The 24,494-nt window shown below is 43.3% G+C and overlaps 1 protein-coding gene across 1 annotated transcript; it reads right to left on the bottom strand.

Moving 5' to 3' along the window:
* LOC128752227 (mucin-5B-like) lies at window positions 1-22,527 on the bottom strand. The gene is made up of 34 exons (XM_053853207.1): window positions 22,021-22,527; window positions 21,193-21,977; window positions 21,064-21,144; window positions 11,540-11,643; window positions 11,351-11,389; window positions 11,009-11,267; window positions 10,808-10,922; window positions 9,919-10,003; window positions 9,744-9,847; window positions 8,881-9,082; window positions 8,287-8,412; window positions 8,080-8,197; window positions 7,801-7,939; window positions 7,326-7,433; window positions 6,682-6,751; window positions 6,432-6,569; window positions 6,137-6,301; window positions 5,964-6,058; window positions 5,761-5,887; window positions 4,769-5,024; window positions 4,634-4,680; window positions 4,415-4,524; window positions 4,184-4,335; window positions 3,529-3,667; window positions 3,352-3,456; window positions 2,698-2,865; window positions 2,315-2,554; window positions 1,935-2,091; window positions 1,550-1,678; window positions 1,288-1,435; window positions 1,064-1,107; window positions 786-971; window positions 573-706; window positions 1-9 (listed from the first exon to the last, which is right to left on the bottom strand). The coding sequence occupies exons 1-34, from the start codon at window positions 22,525-22,527 to the stop codon at window positions 1-3; spliced, it is 5,391 nt and encodes a 1,796-aa protein (XP_053709182.1).
* Between the last annotated feature and the right edge of the window lie 1,967 nt (window positions 22,528-24,494).

Here is a 24,494-nt window from a genome sequence, read left to right as displayed (position 1 = left end):
TTAGTAGTTCTTGTGACGACAGATGGCGTTGAGGTGACAACAGCTGTGGTTGGTCCTGCTGTTGTGACAACCGGTACCTTTGTTGTGGACACGACAACAGGTGTGGTAGCAGTGGACACAGGTCCAGTGGTCACAATCGGTGGCTGCGTGACTGCGGTGCCTGTTGTTGGACCTGGAGTTGCTGTGACTGAAGGGGTGGTTGGTCCGACTTGTGGGGTAACCTCTGGCACTTTAGTAGTTCCAGTGACGACAGATGGCGTTGAGGTGACAACAGCTGTGGTTGGTCCTGCTGTTGTGACAACCGGTACCTTTGTTGTGGACACGACAACAGGAGTGGTAGCAGTGGACACAGGTCCAGTGGTGACAATCGGTGGTTGCGTGACTGCGGTGCCTGTTGTTGGACCTGGAGTTGCTGTGACTGAAGGGGTGGTTGGTCCGACTGGTGGGGTAACCACAGGCGCTTTAGTAGTTCCGGTGACGACAGATGGCGTTGAGGTGACAACAGCTGTGGTTGGTCCTGCTGTTGTGACAACCGGGACCTTTGTTGTGGACACGACAACAGGTGTGGTAGCAGTGGACACAGGTCCAGTGGTGACAATCGGTGGCTGCGTAACTGCTGTTGCTGCAGTGCCTGTTGTTGGACCTGGAGTTACTGAAGGCGTGGTTGTGACCACTGCTGTGCTTTTTGGTACTGGAGTTGTAACAACTGAAATATACAAAAGCAGCCATGAATTTCACATTGTTGTTTAAACATTAAATATTCCCACTTTATTTTAGTCAACTACCTGTGCTGAATTTGAATGGAGTTGTTGTAGGAAGAGGCGTTGTAGTCTTTGGACATGGATAGACGTCCCTTATAACAACTCCATCAGGTCCACAGACAGCTTCCATGCAACTGCCCAGGCCGTCTGTGGTGTTGTAAATGGTTTCTCCATACTTGTAAGTTTTCCCATTGACAAAGCAAGAGCAGTCTGCAAATGAAGAATATAGACTTTTATTTAGAACCATCTGTCTCTCGTGTATATTGCTTTATATGATTTTTGTTTAATCTATTTTTACTTACAGTTTACGTCATAGACGCAACTAATTCCTGATAGTTTGCACGAGCTGTAAAAGATCACATGGTGTTACCTATTTGATGCCATCATTTTTGATTGCCAATGAGAGCATATATTTAAAAGTTTGGATTCAATTTCTATTCACTTATAGACAGAAAACATGTTATTCATCACCAGAAGGGCATGTTCATAAACTCATCCTGATTACTTGATCTTTGCCAACACATACCAGCTGTAGCAGTTTTCTGATGGTACATAATCCCCAATTCCATAGTTGGTGCCCTGATCATCATAACAGCCACACTGTTCCCAGGCAACACAGGTCATTGAGTCCTCATTGAAAAAAGGTTGGGCTGGTGGACACTGTGGGTAACATCCTGCCAAACATTCACACCATTTAAGTTTCCTCTTTTCCACTTAATATTTCACTCAATAAATAAAAAGGTTGTTTGCCATTGACAGAATCAAGAGACATTACAACAAATTCATACCTTCCAGGCCAGTGATGAGAGCAGAACAATTTCCAGAGGGATTCCTGCAGGTTTTCATGCAGTCAGCACCACAGGGCTTGTAGTGCCACTCACAGCCATCGGGGGAGTTATAGTAGTCACAGAACACGGCTACAAGAGATTAAGTTAGCATCTTAGCATATTAGGGTCACAACTAATGTTGAAAAACCATTTCAACTGTAATGTTGAAGTCACAGTCCAAGCTTCATCAACATTTGTTTCTCTGTTTTGGACATGAATAACAGGAAAGAATGAATTCTAGTGGTGATCCATACATCACATATTGTCAGCGATAGGATGGGATGGTTAACATTAGACAATATCACTTCTGGTGTTGTTTCACAATGGTAATGACAGTCACACTTACGGCATCGCTTTGGAGTTCTCCATTTTACACAGGCTCCAGCTTCATTACAAGATTTTGCGTAGGCAGCAACAGCTGTGCAGAAACACTCACAGTCCCCACCGGTGTCGCAAGCACAAGAATCTCTGACACACGAATCATAGTATGGACCAGGATCCACCTAAAATAAAATCCACAAGGTTCTTGATTACTCAGAGATGCATTAGTTGCGTTGAGACTGAAGTCAACAGCACCGTTACGTTATAAAGATGACACAAAAGATGACATACGTAGCAGCAATAACTTGGTTTGGGTTTACACAGCGTAAAATTGTCTTCAATTGTGTCAAGAAGAATTTGAACCTATACTCTATATAAAGTGTGTTTCTTGTATCCAGCCTTTACCTTTGAATGACAGTCTTGAAACGTGACACTGGTGATGATACTGCATTGCCTCTGGGACCATGCTGCACGGTATCTGTTGCTGGTACAGGGATCTGTTGATAGCTTGGCATCAGGACATCCAGATGAAACCTTCCAACTGTTACCAAACTCCAGAACATCGGCTACTGTCTCCTGGGAGCGTGTGGTGAAGTCATTCTTGCTATTGCCGTCATAGTTTCCACAAAGACCGCACACTTTTCCCTGAAGAAAGACGTTTTATTGAGCAGTTACAAAAAGAACAGTGTTGAATTAAAACTAAGAGTCAGTCAACAGTTACTGCCCCAATATCTGAACACTTAGTCAAGATGCATATGAAAAAGTGAACTGTCAGCTCTTCTTTGTACCTGATACTGTGTGCCAAGTTTGATGAACAGACTGGTCTTCTTGTCCCACATGACCACTAGTCCTGGTTTGATGGCCACCACTAAGTAAATGCCCATCTTGGATACCTGAGAGGGGCTGCTGCCCTTAACCACTCGAAGGGTCTCGTCTTTGAGGAGATACTCGTCACTCTGTTGATCAGAAAAGATTCTTTTAGTCAACAGAAATTCAGGCGGATCGTGAACTTGGGATCTGCAGTGTCTTGTTTTGCAACTCCTGAGTCAATGGGAAGGAGAAAGAGTTGAAGTTCATTTTGATACTTAGTCCGGGATGTTGACCGCACCTGGTTTGTACTTGTACTTTTCATGTATGACCACGAGGCTACAACTAGTACAACTTTTAACGTCTTAGCAAATAAGAGTGAATCTTGTTTGCAGCTCGTGCGACAGTCAAGTGAAAGCTATATTTGTATTGTTAGCCGAAGCCCTGAAAGCACAGTGGAGAAACTTCCCTTGGGAAGACTAAAACAGCTGGTCTTGTTAAGTCACAGGTCTTGTTACAGTAACTCTAGAACCACCAAAACCAAAGGCCACAGCCTGCATCAGTTGCTTGTGTTCCTGTCATATTTTCAGTTGACTTACGATGATTGACAAAGAAGATCAGGAAGTGATACCTACCTCAAGGTAGATCTTGATGGTTTTGGAACAGGTCGTTCCCGTGGTTCCACATAGAACATTTTCAGTAATAATTCTGACGCTTCCACTGTCAGAGCCACAGTAGTCCTAAGGGAGGCAATAGGAGTGATGTCAGTTTGGTGTTTAATTCAAGAGTGACAAGGCATCGTGTTAGTTTACCTGAGCAAGTGAGTATTCACATTCTCCACTGAACTCAAACCTTTTGCCATCAAAGGTAATGTAATGGCCGTCACCATAGATACCACACACAGCATCGCAAACGTTGTTGGTGCAGGTGAACTTCCTGTTGCGACACGAGCTGTAAAGAGACAGACAACACAAAAGGTCATCAGATGGTTTTAAATGGACATTTTCTACTTGTCGTGTGTGGTTGGGAGCAATATAAGAGGTTGCATGTCGTAATTCAGCAATATAATTCAATGAAGAGAGCCGCCCTTCCGACCCTCTGCCACAGGATATCGAGCCCCCGGCCTTCTCGCCCCCACTGGACCCTTTAGAAAAGAGTTCCAACATTATATTTATTTGAGAGGATTATTTTTATGCATCAGATGTTTTTGTTACAGTCTGAGTCTTTGAAAAGTTTTGTGGCAGTTGCTTCCAGTTGGACTGTTGATGAAGATGACGAGTGGATGATTTGAACTACTGGCAACCATTTTGGAATATTTTGAGTCCTTACAATCCGAGAACATAAATTGATTTTGACGCTCACACTTCCCCTTGCTCCCCAAACATAAATGGTGACACACCTCTCATGTCTTTCAACCTCATTACTTTATTCAACTTAGTATTGATCTGAAGAAGCATCTATACAAACCATGTGTTGCAGTCAACGGTGAGTGTCTCTCCAGGTTGGTAGAGTTTTCCATTGTACACACACGGACAGCTACTCTCGCTGATACAACCTCCAAGTCCATCTGCGATCAGACCATTTGGGCACATGCATCCTGATGTGCAGCTTGTGCTCATCTATAAGAACCACAATCCCATGAAATGAGCCCAATATGAGCTACCACGAATCTAATGCACTGTGTTTGGGTGAACATACACAAGCCATGTCCAGAGTCCCACAGCTCTTCTGACACTCGACTCCAGAACTCCCGGGCGTCACATCGGAGCAGTTGAAATAAACCATGGGCTCCTTGCATGAGGGTGTCACTGTGAAATGAGCAGTGAAGAGACACGGGAAGCACATATATCATAATGGAATGCAGTCACCACAATGCTTATATTATCATGCATTATGATTGTGACCTGGAGAACACACCTTGTGTTTGCACTCCTTCACAGCTAAGACGTGCTTCTCTGCAGAAACTAAGTCAGAACAGACATAAGAAGAGGGAAGAAGAGTTAGACTCGCCAACATTTTCCAAATAACTAATGAACAAGAAGAGGACATTACCATGTTCCTCCATCTTTGTTGATAACTTGACCACTGGGAATTATGTTTTCTCCGTCATAACAAGGGCAGCTTGTGCTGGCCACACAACGGCCGTTGTCATTCATGTATGTTCCCATTGAACATCCACAACCATCAACTGAGGGGAAGCTTGAGTCACAGGTGTAGTCCATCTGGCTGAGGGCGTAGCAAGTGCGGCCACAGCTGGTCATGCTGTACTCATACACAGTTCCTGGAGTGCATGAAGTGCTGAACTTGCCTGACGGAACGGAGAAGGTGTTAGCAGGCAACTGTATTGATCACTATATTCACTTTTGCTTCCATCTTGTACTCTCAGTCTTACTTGAGAGGAGAGCAGAAACCATGACCAAATGAATACTGCTAACATAAATACTACCAAACGTACACTCAAAGATTCAGTGGCGGGCCGTGCACTTCACACTTAGGCCTACAGTGATTTCCTAAAAAATACAAAAAATGTAAAGGAACGCAGCCAACCTCGAACTGATAAAGAAACAGAGGGGAACGTTTTGCCACTTACTGAAACATTCAGTCCCAATCCAATCACAGGACGGGTACTAGTCACGTAATACCTTAGACCAGCTAGAAGGCTGTGCTGTCCTGAAACTCGTGATCTGATCACAACTATCCATGATGGATGTGTGCCAGTTCACTCAGAGCGATACTGCGCCTGCACTGTTGATTCCGAAGGCCTTGGACTGATTTCATTCAACCTGGCAACACAAGCGAGCTCATGCCGATTGGATAAAAACTAGACAAACTACAGTGGGATATTCTAGGACATAAATAATTATTATATATACTATACATTATATATTTTGGGGAAATACATTAAAAATGAAGTAAACTTTTGTCATAAATATGCTCAGAAGTTCTGGTTGTATTAGACCAGCAGATCCTGACGGCCCACCACTGAGAAGATTCCTCTTGCTGATAATCATCTACGAAAGCTAATTTTCTGAGGTGATACTCACTGCACATGACATCCCTCCATCCAGTAATCAGCACTCCTGCAGCTGAGCAAGCGTAGACATACGCAGAAGCAGCAGCACACATGCAGTCTTCACTCTTCTCACAGTTGCACGTGTCGTACATGCATTTCTTGGGAAAGGATGAAGACTTGTTCAGTGAAATGATCCACAATAATCCATGCAAACTCTTCAACGCGCTAACATACATCTTTATACATTGTTGGGCTGATGGAACTGTGGCACGGTGCAAACACTCCATTGGGGTCAGTGAGTTTGGAGCACCAGAACTGGGCAAACTCCTCTGCAAAAATATCAAACAACAATTTAAAAAACAGAAATACAATGTAGAGTCGGGCATATAGGCAGCATTCATACGTACCTTTGTTGATTCCCTGACTGCAAGGGTGAGTGAAGCGCGTCGAAACATCTGGACAAGATGCTCTTGTTTTCCAGGCATTGGCGAAGGCTGCTGCTGTACCCTCCACAAGCCCACTGCTCACCTTGAAGTCATCACTCATGATGTTGTTAAAGTTTCCACACAGACCTGTTGAATGGTTGTCATCACACATATATTAGCAACACTATGTCATGACGGCAAGTCTTTGATATTTTAAAAGTAGAAACAATGGTCAACTCAAGAGAAAAGATTTCTATGGGCCGTTGTGTAGACGTGCCTGAAGTGGTCCCTTTGAGTGAACTGTCTGCTGAAATGTAGACTTGCATCAATGGACTGAGCTGAATTGTCAGTCGAAGGCCAAACCTGGTGTTCATGTGGATGTAGAAGGATGAGGCTTTGTAGGCCTTCACTTCAGCTGCAGAGGTTGTGGGATAGAAACAAAAAGTGACTCTTCTTGTCCATTGAAAGTGACATCATCTTAAACAACAGGCAGGACTGTGCCTTTATTCACATCTGGAGCCACTCACAGGTAAACAATGGAAGCTGAGAGAGAATCTTGTTCACAAAGACCTGACCGGATGATTGAACTTTCATGACCTGCGACGAAAGGGACATTAGCAGGCATCAATTTTGTAATCTACCATTGCAGTCAATTTAATGCGTTTCAGTTACATTTGCACAGAAAACAAAAGCACCAAATACACGAAAGTACCTCTAAACTACCAGTCATCCGCTCTGAGTAGTAGTTAGTCGTAAATAAATGGTCAACAGTCAGTATTCAATACATACTGCCGCTAACTGTCATGTAATGAGATACCTGCATTGTCAACTGTTTTACTTTGTCAACTGCGTTTCCATTGTCATGGTAACTACCAACTTACAGCCGCAAAATGCCATGCGTTATACTGTACTTGCTCGACTTTCCAAATGACAAGTCACAAATTGTCATTTTTGAATTATAGCCATTATAGCCAGTTCATCATGTGTTACATTCAGTAGAAATATATGTGTGAAATGTTAACAAGTTAAAGCTGCAGGCTGCTCGGCTAAAGCTTCATGGTACATGGTACTCAACTGTTTTACAGCTTTTCACTTTAATAAGCTGAGAAAAAATGGAATCACTATCAAAATGGAAACATCATACATATAAATTCACTTTTTGGGCACTTACCACTAAGTTGTTGTTCAGCGACAAAGTCACAGCTCGGAGGCAGGTTCTGCCTTCAACCACACCGCAGTTCATAAGATCTACCAATATGGTATACAGGCCGTTGCTCTCCTGCAACATATATCAAAACGTACTTGCGGAATAATGAAAAATACTTTTTTAAACATGTTTTATTCCTGTTTTTATTATCACAAACCATTCTAAGTTAATGTGAGTCTGATATCTTTTTAATGTGTCCATGTGTAGCACAGCTTGTAGTCTCAACCAGAATGTAAACATTATTTTTCAATAAGTTAGAGGGGGATTCTACGATTAAATCTCTTTCATATTCCAGGATAATTGATATAAATGGATGGAAATATCCCTTACCAAGTTGAAAAACAATTCCATTACGAACTGAATCAGCCCAATGTGAATCGTTTTGGAAAATCTGAATCAATACCCAGGTATAGAGCCTGATGTACTGTAGCTGAACTACCTGTGCCATTATGTAGCTGCATTCTCCATGAAATGTGTAGGCCTTGCCATCAAATGTGTTGATGTGGGAGCCCCCTTCCACAGAGCAGGTCGCTGGACAATCGTTTTCAGTGCAAGACCACCGACCGTTCTGGCACGTACTGTAAACACAACCACGTATAGTTTTGTTCACGTCTGTGTTGTTCTGGGATTCTGATTCATGTGATGAGGAATATGGGTTTGTCAGGGAGTTGCTTCATGAAGGCTGAATAAATGAGTCGCACCAAACTGTTGGACTCACCAAGATCTGCAGTTGTATTCGTACGACTCTCCAGATTTGTAGGCCTTGCCGCTGTGCAAACAAGGACAGGATTCCACTGCTACGCAGCCATTTTCACCAATGTCATCCAAGACAGTTCCTGAAAAAGACAAAGTGGAATCACCTCTGGGTCTGAACCACTGAAGGTGAAAATGCAAGTATGGTGGTTTGGGGGGAAACTATTGATACCAGCAGGGCAGCTGCAACCGTCCATACAGTGGCTGTCACAAGTCTGGGAGGCCTCAGGGTTGGAGCAAGTGTTGGGACATGAGCTGCTGCACTCCAGGAACATCATGCCAGTGGGACACGTCTTAGCTGAGGAGACAACCACTTTTTGTAACTCCAGCTACCTTGCAAAAAGCAAACTATGGGTTGCCACATGCCCGATATTGACATTTATGCAGATATGCCAACATTGTCCAAACACGTCATTGCCGATAAAAATGACACCTATATATGCAACTCATTTAAGGCCACATCATATAGGCATGAATTGTCGTAATTGTCATGCCCATATTAAGAATGTCTGTTAAAACAAAGAACACGAACACATCTAAATTTCTGCAAGCATTTTCAACACATTTGACAATATCGGTTTTTATCATAAGGGGAAAAACCAACCCATTCTCATTCCAATGGCATCATACATTGACGTTGCGAAGTGGACGTTCTATACTGGGCAGTTGTCAGCGTTTTTTGTGTGTTGACATGTAATGGAGTGTGAAACACCATGGATGGTTTCTTTAACTAGACATGCTGTTCCACCATTATTTGTACACTTACGGCAAAAAGATGGACTCCGCCACTGCTGAGGCTGTCCGCCTGCATGGACGCACTGTCTCGAGAACTCTGAGACTGTACTACACAGAACAGATTTGTCACTGTAGCACTGATCAGACCGGCAGGCGGTGACAAAGGAATCAATGTCCAGGAGGTTTTGACAGCTGCTAAATGGAGCTCTGGAGAAGATTTCCTCGCAGGCACTCTGTGAAGTAGAAAAAAACATAGAAGATCAGTTAGGCCAAGTCAGGATGATGAAACACTCATATTTTTCAGTTAAATATTATGAGTAAAAAATAATTTATAATGAATCTTTATAGATGGGACGGAACTCGGTACTTATTATAGGGGAAAAGAAAGGTCGTGCATAACAAGTATTTCGGTCCTCAATTTCGGTACTCAGTTTCTTTTGTCCATCATTGCAACTTCACTTTCGTCTCTTGCAACATCACATTGTATCATGTGCCTGGAAAAGTACCAAACTATTTTCTCCCTTTTACTTTGAAATTTGTATAAAAGCGGTGATATTTTGTTTTACAGTTATTCTCCAAGTTGCATTGATCACTATCCCTCATCTAGTCTGAGAAACTACTACTGCTGTAAAAAAACAAAAAACAAAACACAAATTAAAGATATCTTGATGACTCTCTACATATGCTGCTTCATTTTGGCGTCAGATTTTCAGTTTCCATCGGGACTATCAAAGAGGCCTTGTTCTTGAGGAGTAGGAGCTAAAAGGTTCCTGCAGCCATTTTATTTGGCTACAAGTTCCTTCTGTGCAAATGTGGACTGTATGTCATTTATGCCACAAAACAAATAAAATCCAATCGGCAGGTCGTATGGAAGTATGAATAAGCTTTGCCCACCTTCAATCCACAGAGCCGTTGATTGTTTTGTTGTGGTTCCACGCAAACAGTTGTTGGCTGACTCACTTTGTGGAGTTCAGCATAATCTATCACAGAGAGAGATCCTGAAAGAAAAAAGGAATTCAGGTTGATATTGTTTTGCATGAACAAAAGATCTATTTTTTGAGCTATATACCATCACTTGGGAACTCATTGTTGATTCCATCAAAGTTTCCACAAAGTCCACATGTCTGCCCTCGGAACTCTTCATCCATCTCAATCTATGCAGAGAGTATTACAGTGTATTACAGTGACATATCACAATGGAAGCATATATATATATACATATACAGCGATTGTGCTGTGTTTCCCTGTGTACGGCACACCATATAACAGTCTGAAACGGCTCCTCGCTATCTGTCAGCTTTGATTGCTCTTCCTCTATAGTGATAGGAACTGGAAGGACTCACGCCACCCCTTGTCACAGAGGTGAACTACTCATAGTTCGATTGTCTCTGCACTGCATTTAAAGCGGGAGAACGTGACACATTCGGACTCTGCACCTGAATAGATATTACCTCACTGCTCTGCATGTAACCGCATTCCCTCTTACCAAATATTGCCGGAGGCGATCATCCTGCTCTGTATAAATGCAGTGTCAGTAGATGTGAATTTTCGTCCACACCAGTCATTTTCAGTAGACCACAGTGACTACACGGTCATGAAGCCAGTATTGTGACCCAATGGAAGCTGTTCACAAAACTTGTTGCATGTTGACACAGTTAAAATGAACGCTGCATCTGACACTGAGCGGAGACAGACTTTGTCATTTCTGTATATGTGAAACGGTGCCAGTACTCACACCTATGGCACTGCAAAGATAGCGCTGGTGTGTCAAGGAGGATTCGTCCTCATGCAGCAATGCTCAAACAATAACAGTTTATAATAAACAGGGTTTGGTAACCCTGTTACTGTGTTACTGTAACATTTGCTTTTCATTTTTTTTCTGCTTATGACTTATTATCTTCATCGCTACTGTCATCAAGATTTTCAAGTATCCATTCGATCAAGTATCCATTACTTACGTCCATGGAGTCATCGCGATTCCAATAAATGATGATCCCCATTTTTGCATAAAGGATGATGCTGGACGTTGCCTCTTTGATATTGAACCCAAATGAAACCAACGGTAAAGTCACTCTGTGGATAAAGCAGAGTCAGTGTCCATGTTACATGCCGTCAATAGTCTGTTCAGCCCGTTACAAGGAGAAAAAGGTCCGACTTACGGCTCTCCATTGATGAGCACCCCCTCACTTGTAATGAGAACCACAGAACCTTCCAGTTTCACTAAGATTTGCTCAATGGTGGCAATGCCATTCACCAGCTTGCGTTTCATCTGGATATTGAAATTTTCAAAGGATTCTTGGCACTGTGCCACCAACTCATGTGTGCAGGAGGAGGACAGTTGGAAGTAGTCTCCGTCAAAGGTCTTCCAGTGGTTCTGTCCCCAGGTCATGCAGACTCGACCCAGGTGAGATGACTCTCCTAACATCAGATCAGAAAACTTCTCTCAAACACTCATATATTATCAGTTAAAGAGATCAAAATGAAGGAAAACAGGCAGTTACCTGCAGATTGTCCCACTTGGTTGACACTGGGACGATTTTCTACTGATACAAAGACAGAAAATAATGACCATTAGGTACTCAGATGTATGTCTTTGAAAACCGCTAAACCAATTCAACATAAAAAAAATCTCACGACAACGTGGATCCACGCATGTGTGAGATGTCATGCGGCACAGTCATTACCCTGACCTTGAGCGAGCACGCTGACCAGCAGTGTCAGACAGAGAAGCCATAGCGACGATTGAAGTCCCGTAGTCCCCATGTTGGAACTTGGACTGGCCTGCTCTGACGCTCTTCATCCGGAAGATCCAGGTTTTATAACCAGATGAAATGGGAGGAGCCACTACGGTTCCAACAGGTATCGCCAAAAAGTGGCACTATTTGTGTGTTCAAGGCTGCTCCAGCAGTCATCCTCACTTGTCACTTCCACCACATCAATACACTGTGCCAATGACCTTTACACGTCAAATAATGTATTCAGAAAGGATGATCCGGTTCACCATTCATTTTCACTCACAGTGAATTGTGTCCATATAATATGTTTTAACTTCTTTGCTGTTGTGTCACTTTTGGAACCGCCTTGTAAATTTGCACTGCTATGCTGGTATGACTTAAAACTCAGTTTGCTGTCCATTATCCATCACCATCCAGGACCACATTTTCTTCAGTTTAATTGTGACCAAATACATGTCAACCACCAACAATATGTTATGCGTACGTCCAAAGCTGCTTTACATATGAAGTCACGGTGGAATAGAGGTTGAATAGAGGCTGAACAGTGAAGGTCTATGTCCGGTATAAGTCTTTTACATTTAATACATTTCGTGTGTTTTTATTTTTACAAAAATATCCTGATCAAACATATCAAAGCTCTGGCTGAAAAGGATCGCTTGGAGACTGTGTTCTCCATGATGCAGCTTGGAGCAGCAACCTGCACGGCATGAGGGGGAGTGGCAGGGCCCGTGGAACACGTTGACGCTGCTGTGGCAGGGCAGGGAAGGCAATTCTCACACAAACTCAAATAACTGCCCTGTCAGATATCCAAATACATTTGGGCGGAACTGATGACAGAGTAGTTACTTTTGTCAACAATTCAAGACTAAAGGAAAAAAAAAATCTGTGCATGTCCTTGGTGCTTTCCGAAGTGTAGAAAAAGTTCCATGTGGCTTCTGTTTTTTGTGTTTCCTTCTGTTTTTTTCAATAATTATTGAAGTGTTGTTGAGTCTTGCCAAACATTCTGGTCTTATAAATCACAGTAATTGTGCATCTCTGTATGCAACCTTGCTTTGTTGAGTTTAAGCAATGGAGTAGCCATGGTGGTTGAGTGGGTCAGCAATTCCAAAAAAAGTGGGTCTCCAATAGGACGGAGGGCTAACGTGAGGCAATAAACCTAGCCTCATGGTTGGAGGACATTTTGGACTGCATTGAGCTGAAAACTGTAAATAAAGGCAACAATGTTTTTCGAGCGGTGGTTATCATGAACAGTTGTTTTTACTGGAAAAATACAAATATTTAGAAGGTTACAATACAGTGAAAATCATAGGAAAATACAGAGCACAACACACAACAGGATCAGAAAACAACATCCTGGTCTGAACACAGGCGGAGGAAAGTGAACCAAGTACAAGTGCCTGGCTACATGTCACATATGGGGAAAAATTGAGCAGCAATGGTTGTTTTCATCCCCAACCATTGCAGCTCAATTCTGGCATATGATAGGTATTGTGAAACGCTATCAGAAATTGTGACCTTCTCTGTGCTGTAAGGCGCCACAGACGCAATGATTTTCAAAATCCTAAGCATTTTTTTTCCATCTGTCAGAAACCCCTGGCATGAAGATAAAAGTCGGCTGGTGATCAGGATGTCTGTGGTGTATGCCGCTGACATCGTCGCTGCACGTCACAGACACAAAGATTCTGCCTTAGCACTGATCAAGAAGCTTGTCCTCCGAGCCAGAAATCATTCATGATTAGATCCCATCCCAACTTGCGGAAAGCCCAACTTGCAACATGGAAGTGCATCGGATGACGAAGTTTTATGTGTTGTTTTGGACAGGAGACTCCTAAAGGAAACATCATGGCTAAACAGACAGGAACACATCCACTGAGCATGCAACTAAAGTCCGCCACCTGGACACCTGGAGGGATGGACCTGGGGAGGACGGCTGAAAATTGGGGTAAGACTTACTTCTAATGATTAAACATGTCTTTGCCATCAATTCTATAAACGTCATGGCCACGTTCCGTTCCACATTCTGTTTGAAGTCGGCCAGGATATCAGCGGGACAGCTACCATTGTCGACCCTGACGGTTTTCAAATTCCCTCTTAACCCACTGCAGGCATAAGGATTCTCTTATAGGATGATCTTAGTTACCATAAATATGTTTTTACCATCCTTGCTTGGGAAGGAGCAAAACTGGGACAAAAACAGACCAATCATCATTACGTGTGTGGCTCCATTCAGGTATGATGAAAATGCCGCTTGCACAGTTATTTCAATGTTGCAAAATGTCGCTTGTTATAGCACATCAATTCCTTGACTTGGCAGATCATAAGCCCCTTCTCGGATGTTATCGTTTACCAGCCACAGGTGTGGCCTTGCAACTTCACTCCTGCCAGTGCTGATGCTCCGTCAATAGCTGGGTGGCTCCTCTGTGTCATTATTGTTGATCCAAGGTCCGTGTAATTTGCACACAAGTCACCTTTGTTATCATAGTAATAGCTTGGTTGGCCCAAGGTCCACCGAGCAATGCTGCCCTCGATAGCTAGCCTCCTGTCAGCAGTCTTTTCATATTGTTTCACCAGGTCTTGCAGAGGTTGTCAGATGCCCATTTGCATCTGTCTCTTGTTCTGAATTAGAAAGTATTTCCTTGCACAGGGAACATGTTGGCTGGACAATGCTAGAAATGGACAGCCATTCAGGTTCTTGCATGTGATGAAGGAGGATGTGAAGAGGACAAGTGTGACTGGTGACTTGTTTTGACAGCCTCTGACTGAAAGAAAATGAAAAAGAAGAACACACTCCCGATGCCACCTTTATTGTATGTTCTTCAACTTGAGCTAAAGCAAAAGGCGTAATGCTACTGCAGCACCACTGAGGCAAAGTTGTCGTGATCCGAATAGCATCAGCTTCACATGAAGTAGATTCGAAATTGAAATAAACAAAATGCTGATTTAGATTCCCCCAAATCCAGATCACCTCCAATGAAATGTCAGGACTTGGCTGTTTTCCCACTTTGCCGTTGTGCTTGATTGACAGAGGATATTAACAAATGAGTTTCTCCTAGGATTAAGTGATCATGCTCTTCAGCAAACAGCTTGAATCATTTTTTGGAAAAGGCTCAAATCGATGAGAGAAATAGTTTGAACAGACTTTAAGGTAAACAGTTCCAAGCGTTCAACTCCCTCACTGCACACTCAGACAGTCATAACACATCTCCCATCATCCTTGACACACAGCAAGTGATGAGCATGCACAAGTTCCATGCACAACTGCCATTTCTCAGTCACGGCAATGCTTTCACTCAGAATACAAGTTGGGATTATTCGGTTAACACCCGGGATTTTAGAGAGAACATTAAGGAGAAGCAGCAATAATGCAATACAATTCTAATAATGATACATTTTACATTTGCCTTTGCCTTTCAAGTCACCTAAGGTCACCAAGGCTGTAAACAGACTAGAGAGATAAGCTCTATAAAAATACTGGTAAAGTACACAGTGCCACAGTACCAGCTTGAACAGGTGGGTTTAAATTGAGATTTAAATGATGAGATGTCGTCTATGTGTAGGGGTAAGGAGTTCCAGAGTCTGGGTGGTGAACAGCTGAATGCATGCAAATCCATGATATTTAGGTGTGCAGAGGATGGTGAGCAGTCCAGCACAGGTTGAAAAGAGGTTTATGACGGAAGGTATTGATGATGTGGTTGTATTGATAACTGGAGGATAAAGTGTCAAGAGCTTTGTTGGTGAGGAAGTTGTATATAGTGACACGATAAAGAGGCAAAAGCACGTTGAAGGGCCATGACTGTTAGAGCCCAAGATCTTGCTATTTTGTAACACATTGTGAGAAAAATACTGATGATTAGCAATATAGATGACACTTTATAGAGTGGGCTGTTATAGAGTGGTGTTCTTACTGGGTTTGCTCTCCGTATGTGTCCTTCTGTTCCTCTGTTCTTGTCCGTGTTTTCCGGCGTCACATCAAGCAATGTCAAGTCAAGCCTGAGTCAAGTGAAGTCCAAATATATCGTCAGTTTTGTTTGGATTGTTATCCTTCCTCGTGAAACACTTTCTGTGCTATGTTTGTGGCGTTTTTCCCAAATTTTTTGTGGCGCTCCTTTTGTTCATCGTTTTTCTTGGGACACAAAAGTCAGGTTCCTCACTCCCATGGTGTAATACATTCATGTTGGGAAAGTGGACTTTTACGTCCTATGCTGATGTCGTGGGGGCACGTCACGTAAAAGACAGAGTTTGGTATTATGTAAGCCATGGGCTACATGTAACAACGTGTCATTTGCTATTTAAAGCTCCTCAAACTGCTGTGTTTTCCTAAAATGCCCAACATGCGTCAACATGCAACGCTAAAGAAGGCTGCCTTTGTTGCCAGTGTAGGACGCAAAAGTCCACTTTCCCAATGTCAATATGTGACACCGTGGGAGAGATGATGAGTGGCACGTGTACACTTATTGCAAAAAGTCACTAACAACGGCTGCGTAGTCGGAATGTGTTGCTTATCCTGCTAGCACCCTTTTGTGAGGACATGCCACAACACAAATGCAAATACAATCTATACTGCAGTCTAAAACAAGGCTCGTTCTCATGGCCCTTCAGGAAGTCTCTTCCTGCTCTCATCCACATTGTCCTCCGGTGATACCATCACTCCTCTTTGACGATGTCACTTCCTCCTCCTCTTCTACGTTCTATTTTATAACTATACAGCCTGAAATTTAGCTTTTACTTCTCAATGTTACTTCAAAAAGTTATGTGTATTGCATAAGTTGGATAATATAAGCTAGAACAATGAAACACCTTAGACGGTTAAGAGTCATCGCTGGAAATATCTGTGACCATTTCAATGGCATCTTGCAAAAAGATGCCTTCGATTCCTGGTGTCTTCTACTGGCATTTGTTATTGCCTTTGCAGCTGCCTTTGCCTGCTCATGTGAGTAGTTTTGTTGTACTCGAGATCAATTTTAGGGTCTTGGTCTTGTCTCAGTCTTGCATGTGTTTTAACTTGTCAGGATTTCTATGAAAGAGAATTGGTAAATAATAATTTACCATGATTGGTAAAAGAGGGATTCTGGCTTTTTGTACTCTTAATTGTGGATCAGTTTGAGACAGCGTACATATACTGTCTTGGTCTTGCCTCGCTCTCTATCTCCAAATATCTTGGTCTCATCTTGGTCTTGATCTCCAAATATCTTGGTCTTGTCTTGGTCTTGATCTCCAAATATCTTGGTCTTGTCTTGGTCTTTATCACCAAATATCTTGGTCTTGTCTTGGTCTTTATCACCAAATATCTTGGTCTTGTCTTGGTCTTTATCACCAAATATCTTGGTCTTGTCTTGGTCTCGATCTCCAAATATCTTGGTCTTGTCTTGGTCTCGATCTCCAAATATCTTGGTCTTGTCTTGGTCTCGATCTCCAAATATCTTGGTCTTGTCTTGGTCTTGATCTCCAAATATCTTGGTCTTGTCTTGGTCTTTATCACCAAATATCTTGGTCTTGTCTTGGTCTTTATCACCAAATATCTTGGTCTTGATCTCCAAATATCTTGGTCTTGTCTTGGTCTTTATCACCAAATATCTTGGTCTTGATCTCCAAATATCTTGGTCTTTATCACCAAATATCTTGGTCTTGTCTTAGTCTATATCACCAAACATGTTGGTCTTGTCTTGGTCTCGATCTCCAAATATCTTGGTCTTGACCTCCAAATATCTTGGTCTTGTCTTGGTCTTTATCACCAAATATCTTGGTCTTGTCTTAGTCTATATCACCAAATATGTTGGTCTTGTCTTGGTCTCAACCTCCAAATATCTTGGTCTTGTCTTGGTCTCGATCTCCAAATATCTTGGTCTTGTCTTGGTCTATATCACCAAATATCTTGGTCTTGTCTTAGTCTCGATACTCTCCAGTCTTGATAATGTCTTAGTCTTGGTTGATGTGGTCTTGACTAACACGACATGTGACCCCATCCAAGTTTTGTAACAACGTAAGAATGATTCTGTTGATAAAAGCAACAACTAAAAATGGAATTTTAGAAATTGCATAGAAACAGCCCCAAATCTGTGCAAAAGTACTGTTGCTTAGAAGGTATTTTGACCCTTTCAAGGATTCAAACCATTGTGTGTTGATAAATCTGTATGTTATTTTTAGCAGACAGGTTTGTTAGGTACACGCAGGACTGGTAAATCTTCCAATTTATCTGTTTACTCAGTTCAATTAGAAGCTTTTAACATAAACAAGTCATTATTTACTCAACTCAAACAATGATTGGTACAGATTTTTATAAGACAGCACAGGATCTGCATCCCGGACGATGACTTATTTGTGGGTGCCTCTAGCATCAACACAACCTCCTTAGAGCAACACTGGTCTTGTTTGCATGTGAACAGTGTGAACAGTGTTGCTGTAGTGGCGTGAGAAGCAAGACTTTGGAGGTATTCAAGGATTTTTTTTCGATGATTCACATCCTCAAACATCTTTCCTCATGCTGGTTGACAAAACGGCTGAGCATTCAGTCTTATTTTAGCCAGTTATACGTGACTATTGTAAAACATTAACTTTGTTAACTGAAGTGAAAATTAAACTAAAAAAAATGATAACTGAAACTGCAATATCTGTTTACAAAACTAAAATTATCGCATATTTGTGTTGTGTTTTCATCTTTGTTTATTATTTGATAAAGTAGCATTTTGAGAGGATTTAAAAATCTATTTTGGCTTGGCTTGTTTTATGACCACTGTCGGCCAGGTGCGGCATGTCGAGGTCTATGACGTCACTTGTGTGGACGACCTGACAACCTTGACGATAGCATAAGTTGGGGCAAAGCAGAGTCTGTGGAAGGAAAACGTTGTTTGGGTTATATATATATATATATGTATATATATATATATATGACGCTATGGGAGTGAGGACGGGCAGTTTTTTTTCCGGTCTTGTTTCTGTTAAAGTTGAATTTGATTGCTCAGAATGTGCGTCGGCAATGACCAACAGGGGAGTGGTGAATGACACATGAGGCCGGGTTGTGTGCCAAACCCCAGGTTCACTGCACAAGTGACTTAATGTGGACTGTTTCACCGGCCGAGAGAGGAGAGAGAGGCCGAGTCTTGTATCTCAATCGATGGTTTCATGCTCTTTATCAATCACTTTAGCTTCATGTTCTTTATTGTCCAGTTTTTTCAAATGCGTACTTCAATATCAAGCTAGATCAGTGTCAGTTTGCTTTCATGAGAACTTATATATATATATGCTGCCATTGTTATATGTCATGCAATACCGTCTGCATAGATTGAGATGGATCAAGAGTTCCGAGGGCAGACACTAATGGAATCAACAATTAGTTCCCAAGTGATGGTATGTAGCTTAAAAAAAATTGATCTTTTGTTCATATATATATACTGTAGTGAAGGATTGATGAGGTTTCATAGTACTGTGTATTGATGGCACCAGATGGCGCCGTCTGCTTTAAAATGTTTGGACTTGAACAACTCATGCAATGAAACCTCACATCATTTCTAAACCAAGAGCGACATCTAGTGGCCTCTGAAAATTAGGACACCGTTTCATCAAGCCTGCAATTGTTGTCACTAATGTACATTGCAGGCCAAAAGCTTGGACACGCCTTCTGATTCAGTGTTTTTTCCTTGTTTTACTACTTTCTGCATTGTAGATATATGTACTGAAGACATCAAATATATGAAGCAGGATATGTGTCACTATACAGCAAAGAAAAAAGGTGAATAACTCTAAATATGTGTCACGAGTCAAGACGTGGAGCGGGACCCAAATGCAGTGGTGAAAGTCACAGGAGGCAGGAGCGTGTCAAAAATAATTTTAATCATTAACAACAAAAAAACACAACAGAAAGCATCACTGAACCGGGAGAAACAAAGAAAACTCTGAATGTACAAACGGAGTACAAGTCCATAAACATGAATAAGAGTCCAACAGAAAGCGTCACCGAACCGGGAGAAACAAACGAACTCAAATCACAGGAACTAGAGGAGTCGATCTGGCACACGTTGCTGGAGTCCAGGTGTCTGAAACATGGGTGATCAGGGTTTGATTGGCTCCAGCCGTGTGCCACACAAACAGGAAGGAAGGCGGGAGAAACAAAACATGACTCAAGGGACAAAAATAAAAGCAGAACCATGACAATATGTTTAATATTTTAGATGCCTCAAATTAGCTGCAAACCCTTGGTCTTCTGTTTGAGCTTCATGATGGAGTCTCCTGTTGGAAAACCTGTTCAGGTGACTCCATCGTGAAGCTCATTGTGAGAAGCCAACAGCGAACAGCAGTAATCGAAGCAAAGGGTGGCTGTATTGAAGAATCTACAATCGAAAACATGTTTTGAGGAATTACACACTTCTTTGTCCGTATGTGTTTATTCATAGTTTTGATGCCTTCAGTGAGAATCTACAATGTAAATTAAGAAAATGCATAGAATGAGAGGCTGGTCCAAGCTTTTGGCCTGCCCCGGTACGTATTCCAGATGAGGCCAAGTGACGTCAAATACACGTTGTCGGAGGTGACACAGCATGGCAGCTCAGATTGTTGCCTCAGGCCTAAATGCATGTAAAAATCAGAGACGGACTATACAAGAGAATTTTCATCTTCTCCAGATGTAGATTCTTGTGCAGCATCTGTGTTTCAACAGGGTTCACAGCGTATGTTGCCCTGGTCACCGACACTGAGGTTCACTGATTCTGCTTCATGAAATCAAAAACCCACTCGGGCTTTTCACTGAACCACCTTTCTGAAACGGCCCCCTGGTTAAAGTTAGACATGTTTTCGCTGGTTAGGTTTTAGGTGAGAGGCAGAAGAAAACATGCAAGGCAATGAAATGTTCCCACAGAGTCAGTGGTACAAGTGTGTTCGTGTGTGTGTGTGTGTGTGTAAGTATAAAGATGGTGTGACAAACCTTGAGTATGAGTTTGATAGATAGATAGATACTTTATTAATCTCCGAAGAGAAATTCCGATTTCCAACAGCAAGACAGGTGGAAACATAAGAGCAAGTAAAAAAAACAATGCTACAAATAAGATAAAACAACAATAGTCCAACATGTGAATGTGTGTGTGTCGCGAACTAAATTGCATGTCTGTCTATGGTGTGAGTGTGTAGTGAGTCCAGAGTGTATTTGTCCATTTTATCGTCCTCCCTGAAAGATGTTGAAGAGCCGAATGGCGTGATTGAGGAACGATCTCCTCAGTCTGTCTGTGGAGCAGGACAATGACAGCAGTCTGTCACTGAAACTGCTCCTCTGTCTGGAGATGGTGTTGTGCAGAGGATGACTGGGATTGTCAATGATGGACAGAAGCCTGTTCAATGTCCGTCGCTCTGCCACTGATGTTAGGCTGTCCAGCTCTGTGCCAACAACAGAGCCTGCCTTCCTCACCAGTTTGTCCAGGCGTGCCGCATCCTTCTTCTTCAAGCTGCTCCCCCAGCACACTACTGCATACATGAGGGCGCTCGCTACCACAGACTGGTAGAAGATCTGTAGCAGCATCTTGCAGATGTTGACGGATGCCAGCCTTCTGAGGAAGTACATGCGGCTCTGTCCCTTTCTGCACAGAGCATCAGTGTTGGCAGTCCAGTCCAGTTTGTCATCCAACTGCACTCCCAGGTATTTGTAAGTGTGGACCACCTCCACACATTCTCCTTTGATGGTGACCGGTTGTGGATGCGGCCTGGGTCTCCTAAAGTCCACCACCATCTCTCTGGTCTTTGTGGTGTTGAGGCGCAGGTGATTGGAGTCGCACCATGTGACAAAGTCCTGGATCAGTTTCCTGTACTCGTCCTCTTGTCCACTCCTGATGCACCCCACGATGGCCGTGTCGTCTGCGAACTTCTGCACATGGCAGAGCTCCGTGTTGGACTGGAAGTCGGAGGTGTACAGGGTGAACAGGACCGGAGAGAGTACAGTTCCCTGCGGTGCTCCTGTGCTGCTGGCCACAGTGTCAGACCTGCTGTCCCCTAGCCTCACATACTGAGGTCTGTTGGTCAGGTAATCAGTGATCCATGCCACCAGGTGTGTTTCAACTCCCACCTCTGTCAGTTTGTCCCTGAGCAGCAGTGGCTGGATTGTGTTAAAGGCGCTGGAGAAGTCCAAAAATGTAATCCTCACAGCACCCCTGCCTCTGTCCAGGTGAGATAGGGACCGGTGAGCAAACTGCAGTGGGTCCAGGGCGTGGTGGGTCTGTGGTCTCAGGTGGTGGAGCAGCAGCCGTTCTATGGTCTTCATCATGTGTGGACTGGGACTGGGATGATGCAGGATGTCTTCCACAGCTGGGGGACCCTCCCTTCTCCCAAACTCCGGTTGAATATACGTTGAAGGGGGTGTCCCAGCTCCCTCACACAGGCCTTCAGTGGTCTCTGGGATACTCAGGACCATCAGGACCTGCAGCTTTGTTGGGGCGCAGCCTCTTCAGCTCTCCACAAACCTGAGCTGCTGTGATTGTCCTTGGAGGTGTTATGGGGGGAAGGGAGGTGTCCTCCCCTTCTGTGGTGATGACTTGAGGGAGAGTGGGGGCTGCTGTGTTCAGAGGTGTGAATGGGTTGGGCTGGTCAAACCTATTGAAGAAGTGGTTAAGCTGGTTTACCCTTCCCACATCCCCCTCAGTGGGGGCACCTCTCTTGGAGTTGCAGCCAGTGATGATCTTCATCCCTTCCCACACTTCCCTCATGTTGTTGGTCTGCATCTTTTGTTCTATTTCCTTTCTGTATTGCTCCTTCGCCTCCCTGAGCTGGGCTCTTAGTTCCCTCTGTATCCGCTTGAGCTCCTGGGTGTTGCCCTCTTTAAAGGCCCTCTTCATCTGGTTCAGAAGGCCCTTGATGTCACTTGTTATCCAGGGGTTGTTGTTAGCAAAGCAGCGTACAGTTCTGACTGGAACCACAGTGTCCATACAGAAGTTAGTGTAGTTTGTTGTGCAGTCAACCATCTCCCCCATGGTTCTTGCTGTTAGGCTCCTGCAGTGTTTCCCAGTCCGTGATTTCGAAGCAGTCCTTCAGGGTCTGCTCGGCTTCAGGAGACCACTTCCTGAATGAGCGTGTTGTTGTGGGTAGTTTCCTCACTCGGGGTGAGTAGTGAGGTTTAAGCAGGACCAGGTTGTGGTCTGCTTTCCCCAATGCAGGCAGGGGGTGGCTCTGTATGCATACATCAGGTCTAAAGTCCTCTTCCCCCTGGTGTAACAATCCACATACTGGTTAAAAGCAGCCAGTGTATTGTCCAAGGTGTAATAGTTAAAGTCCCCAGAGATTAGCACAAGAGCCTCAGGATGCTTCGTTTGGAGTCTCGCCACAGCGCTGTGGATGACGTCACACGCAGCCTCCGAGTCGGCTCGCGGATGTACACAATGAGTACAATGGCGTGGCTGAACTCCCTGGGCAGGTAGTAGGAACGTAAACTCACAGCCAAGAGTTCGATATCCCTGCCGCAGGTGGAGATTTTAATGTTCACATGCCCAGGATTGCACCACCGTTTGTTCACATACAGTGCGAGTCCTCCTCCTTTATGCTTCCCACAGGCGTTCGTGTCTCTGTCCGCTCTGACTGCGCTGAGGTCCGGTAGATCCACGTTAGCATCTGGTATGCTATCAGTAAGCCAGGTCTCAGTGAAACACAGTAAACTGCACTCCCTGAAGGTCTTCACGTTCTTTGTCAGCGCAGCCAGTTCGTCGATCTTATTCAGTAGTGAGTTGCACCGGGGGCTTGAATGTCCACTTCTTCGCTAGCCACCTAGCCTTTAGCATAGTGCCGACTCTGCAGCCCTGGTACGGCTTCCTTACCTCCACAGGTAAATGGGGAACCACTCCGATGTGGGACTTTGCTCTCAGGTCGTATATAAAGTTTCTTGAATATACGAGTCTCGGCGTGGAATGGTCCATATCCATAGGATATAATAATTCGTTCCAAAGAACAGCAGAGGAAAAATACAAAAACAGTATAAAGCACAGCTGCTGGAGAGGCTGCCACTCGCGTTGGCGCCTGCGACAGCATATTCGTAGGGCATACATGCCATACTTGTGAGTACCAAGTCTTGACAAGCAATCATCTGGTGAGGACATTTGCTTTGTGAGGACAGGCTTGAGAGGACGTTCTGGCCTGTCCTCACAAGTTTTAGAGCAGTATTTTTCACGCTGCAGCTCACTTCGTTCATTGGAAAAAAAAAATCCCGAAGCAAAGGAACCTCGGCCGAAGAACAATTGTGCTTTTAATAAGTGGAAGTATTTGACAACTGACACTCCGTTTTGGCATGTTATTTGAAAATGTGATTTTTTTAAGTGTCAGTGGCAAAATATAGACCATGATTTATGCATTTGTCTTAAATAACAATCTCACATGTGTTTTTGAGACGAACTTTTTTGGAGAATTTCCAGACAAATCTTTCACATTCTTAGTCTCAGCTTGTTTCATAACAACGATTCTTTATCTCTTCACATTTTGGAGTGCATTTATGTGGTTCTACATTTAGTTTCTACCCAATAATTAAACAACAAAGCAATCTTTGATGGTCCACAAGGGTCAATAAAGATTTAAGTGACATGTCATTAGCTGTTGTCTCTGTGGAGACAGTCTTTGGTGTCTCACCATCATTCTGTTGTGAAAGTGTGTGGTCAAGTTATAGGCGCATCAGGCTTAAAAACAATGCATAGTTAAGCCTTCCATCGGGTTCTTCGCCGAATCAATGCATCAGAATAGCTCGATAGTGGAGAGAAAGAATGTGAGAGAATCCGCGTCCTCTCCTCATGTAGGTCAATTGTCAATATGATCTGGTTGTTTATGATTTCATGTCATCATAACAGCCACCTCTATCTCCGGACAAATGAGGTGAAACTGGTTCATTTACCGCGCCACACCTAACAGTCTCTGTGTGTCTAAGCTTATCTACCCTAGTAAGAACCAATTTTGGGGAAAA

Source organism: Synchiropus splendidus, chromosome 1 (genome assembly GCF_027744825.2).
Source record: "Synchiropus splendidus isolate RoL2022-P1 chromosome 1, RoL_Sspl_1.0, whole genome shotgun sequence".
Lineage (NCBI taxonomy): Eukaryota > Metazoa > Chordata > Actinopteri > Syngnathiformes > Callionymidae > Synchiropus > Synchiropus splendidus.
The sequence above is the reverse complement of the archived record's forward strand: the minus strand, read 5'-3'. Positions and strand labels throughout refer to the sequence as shown.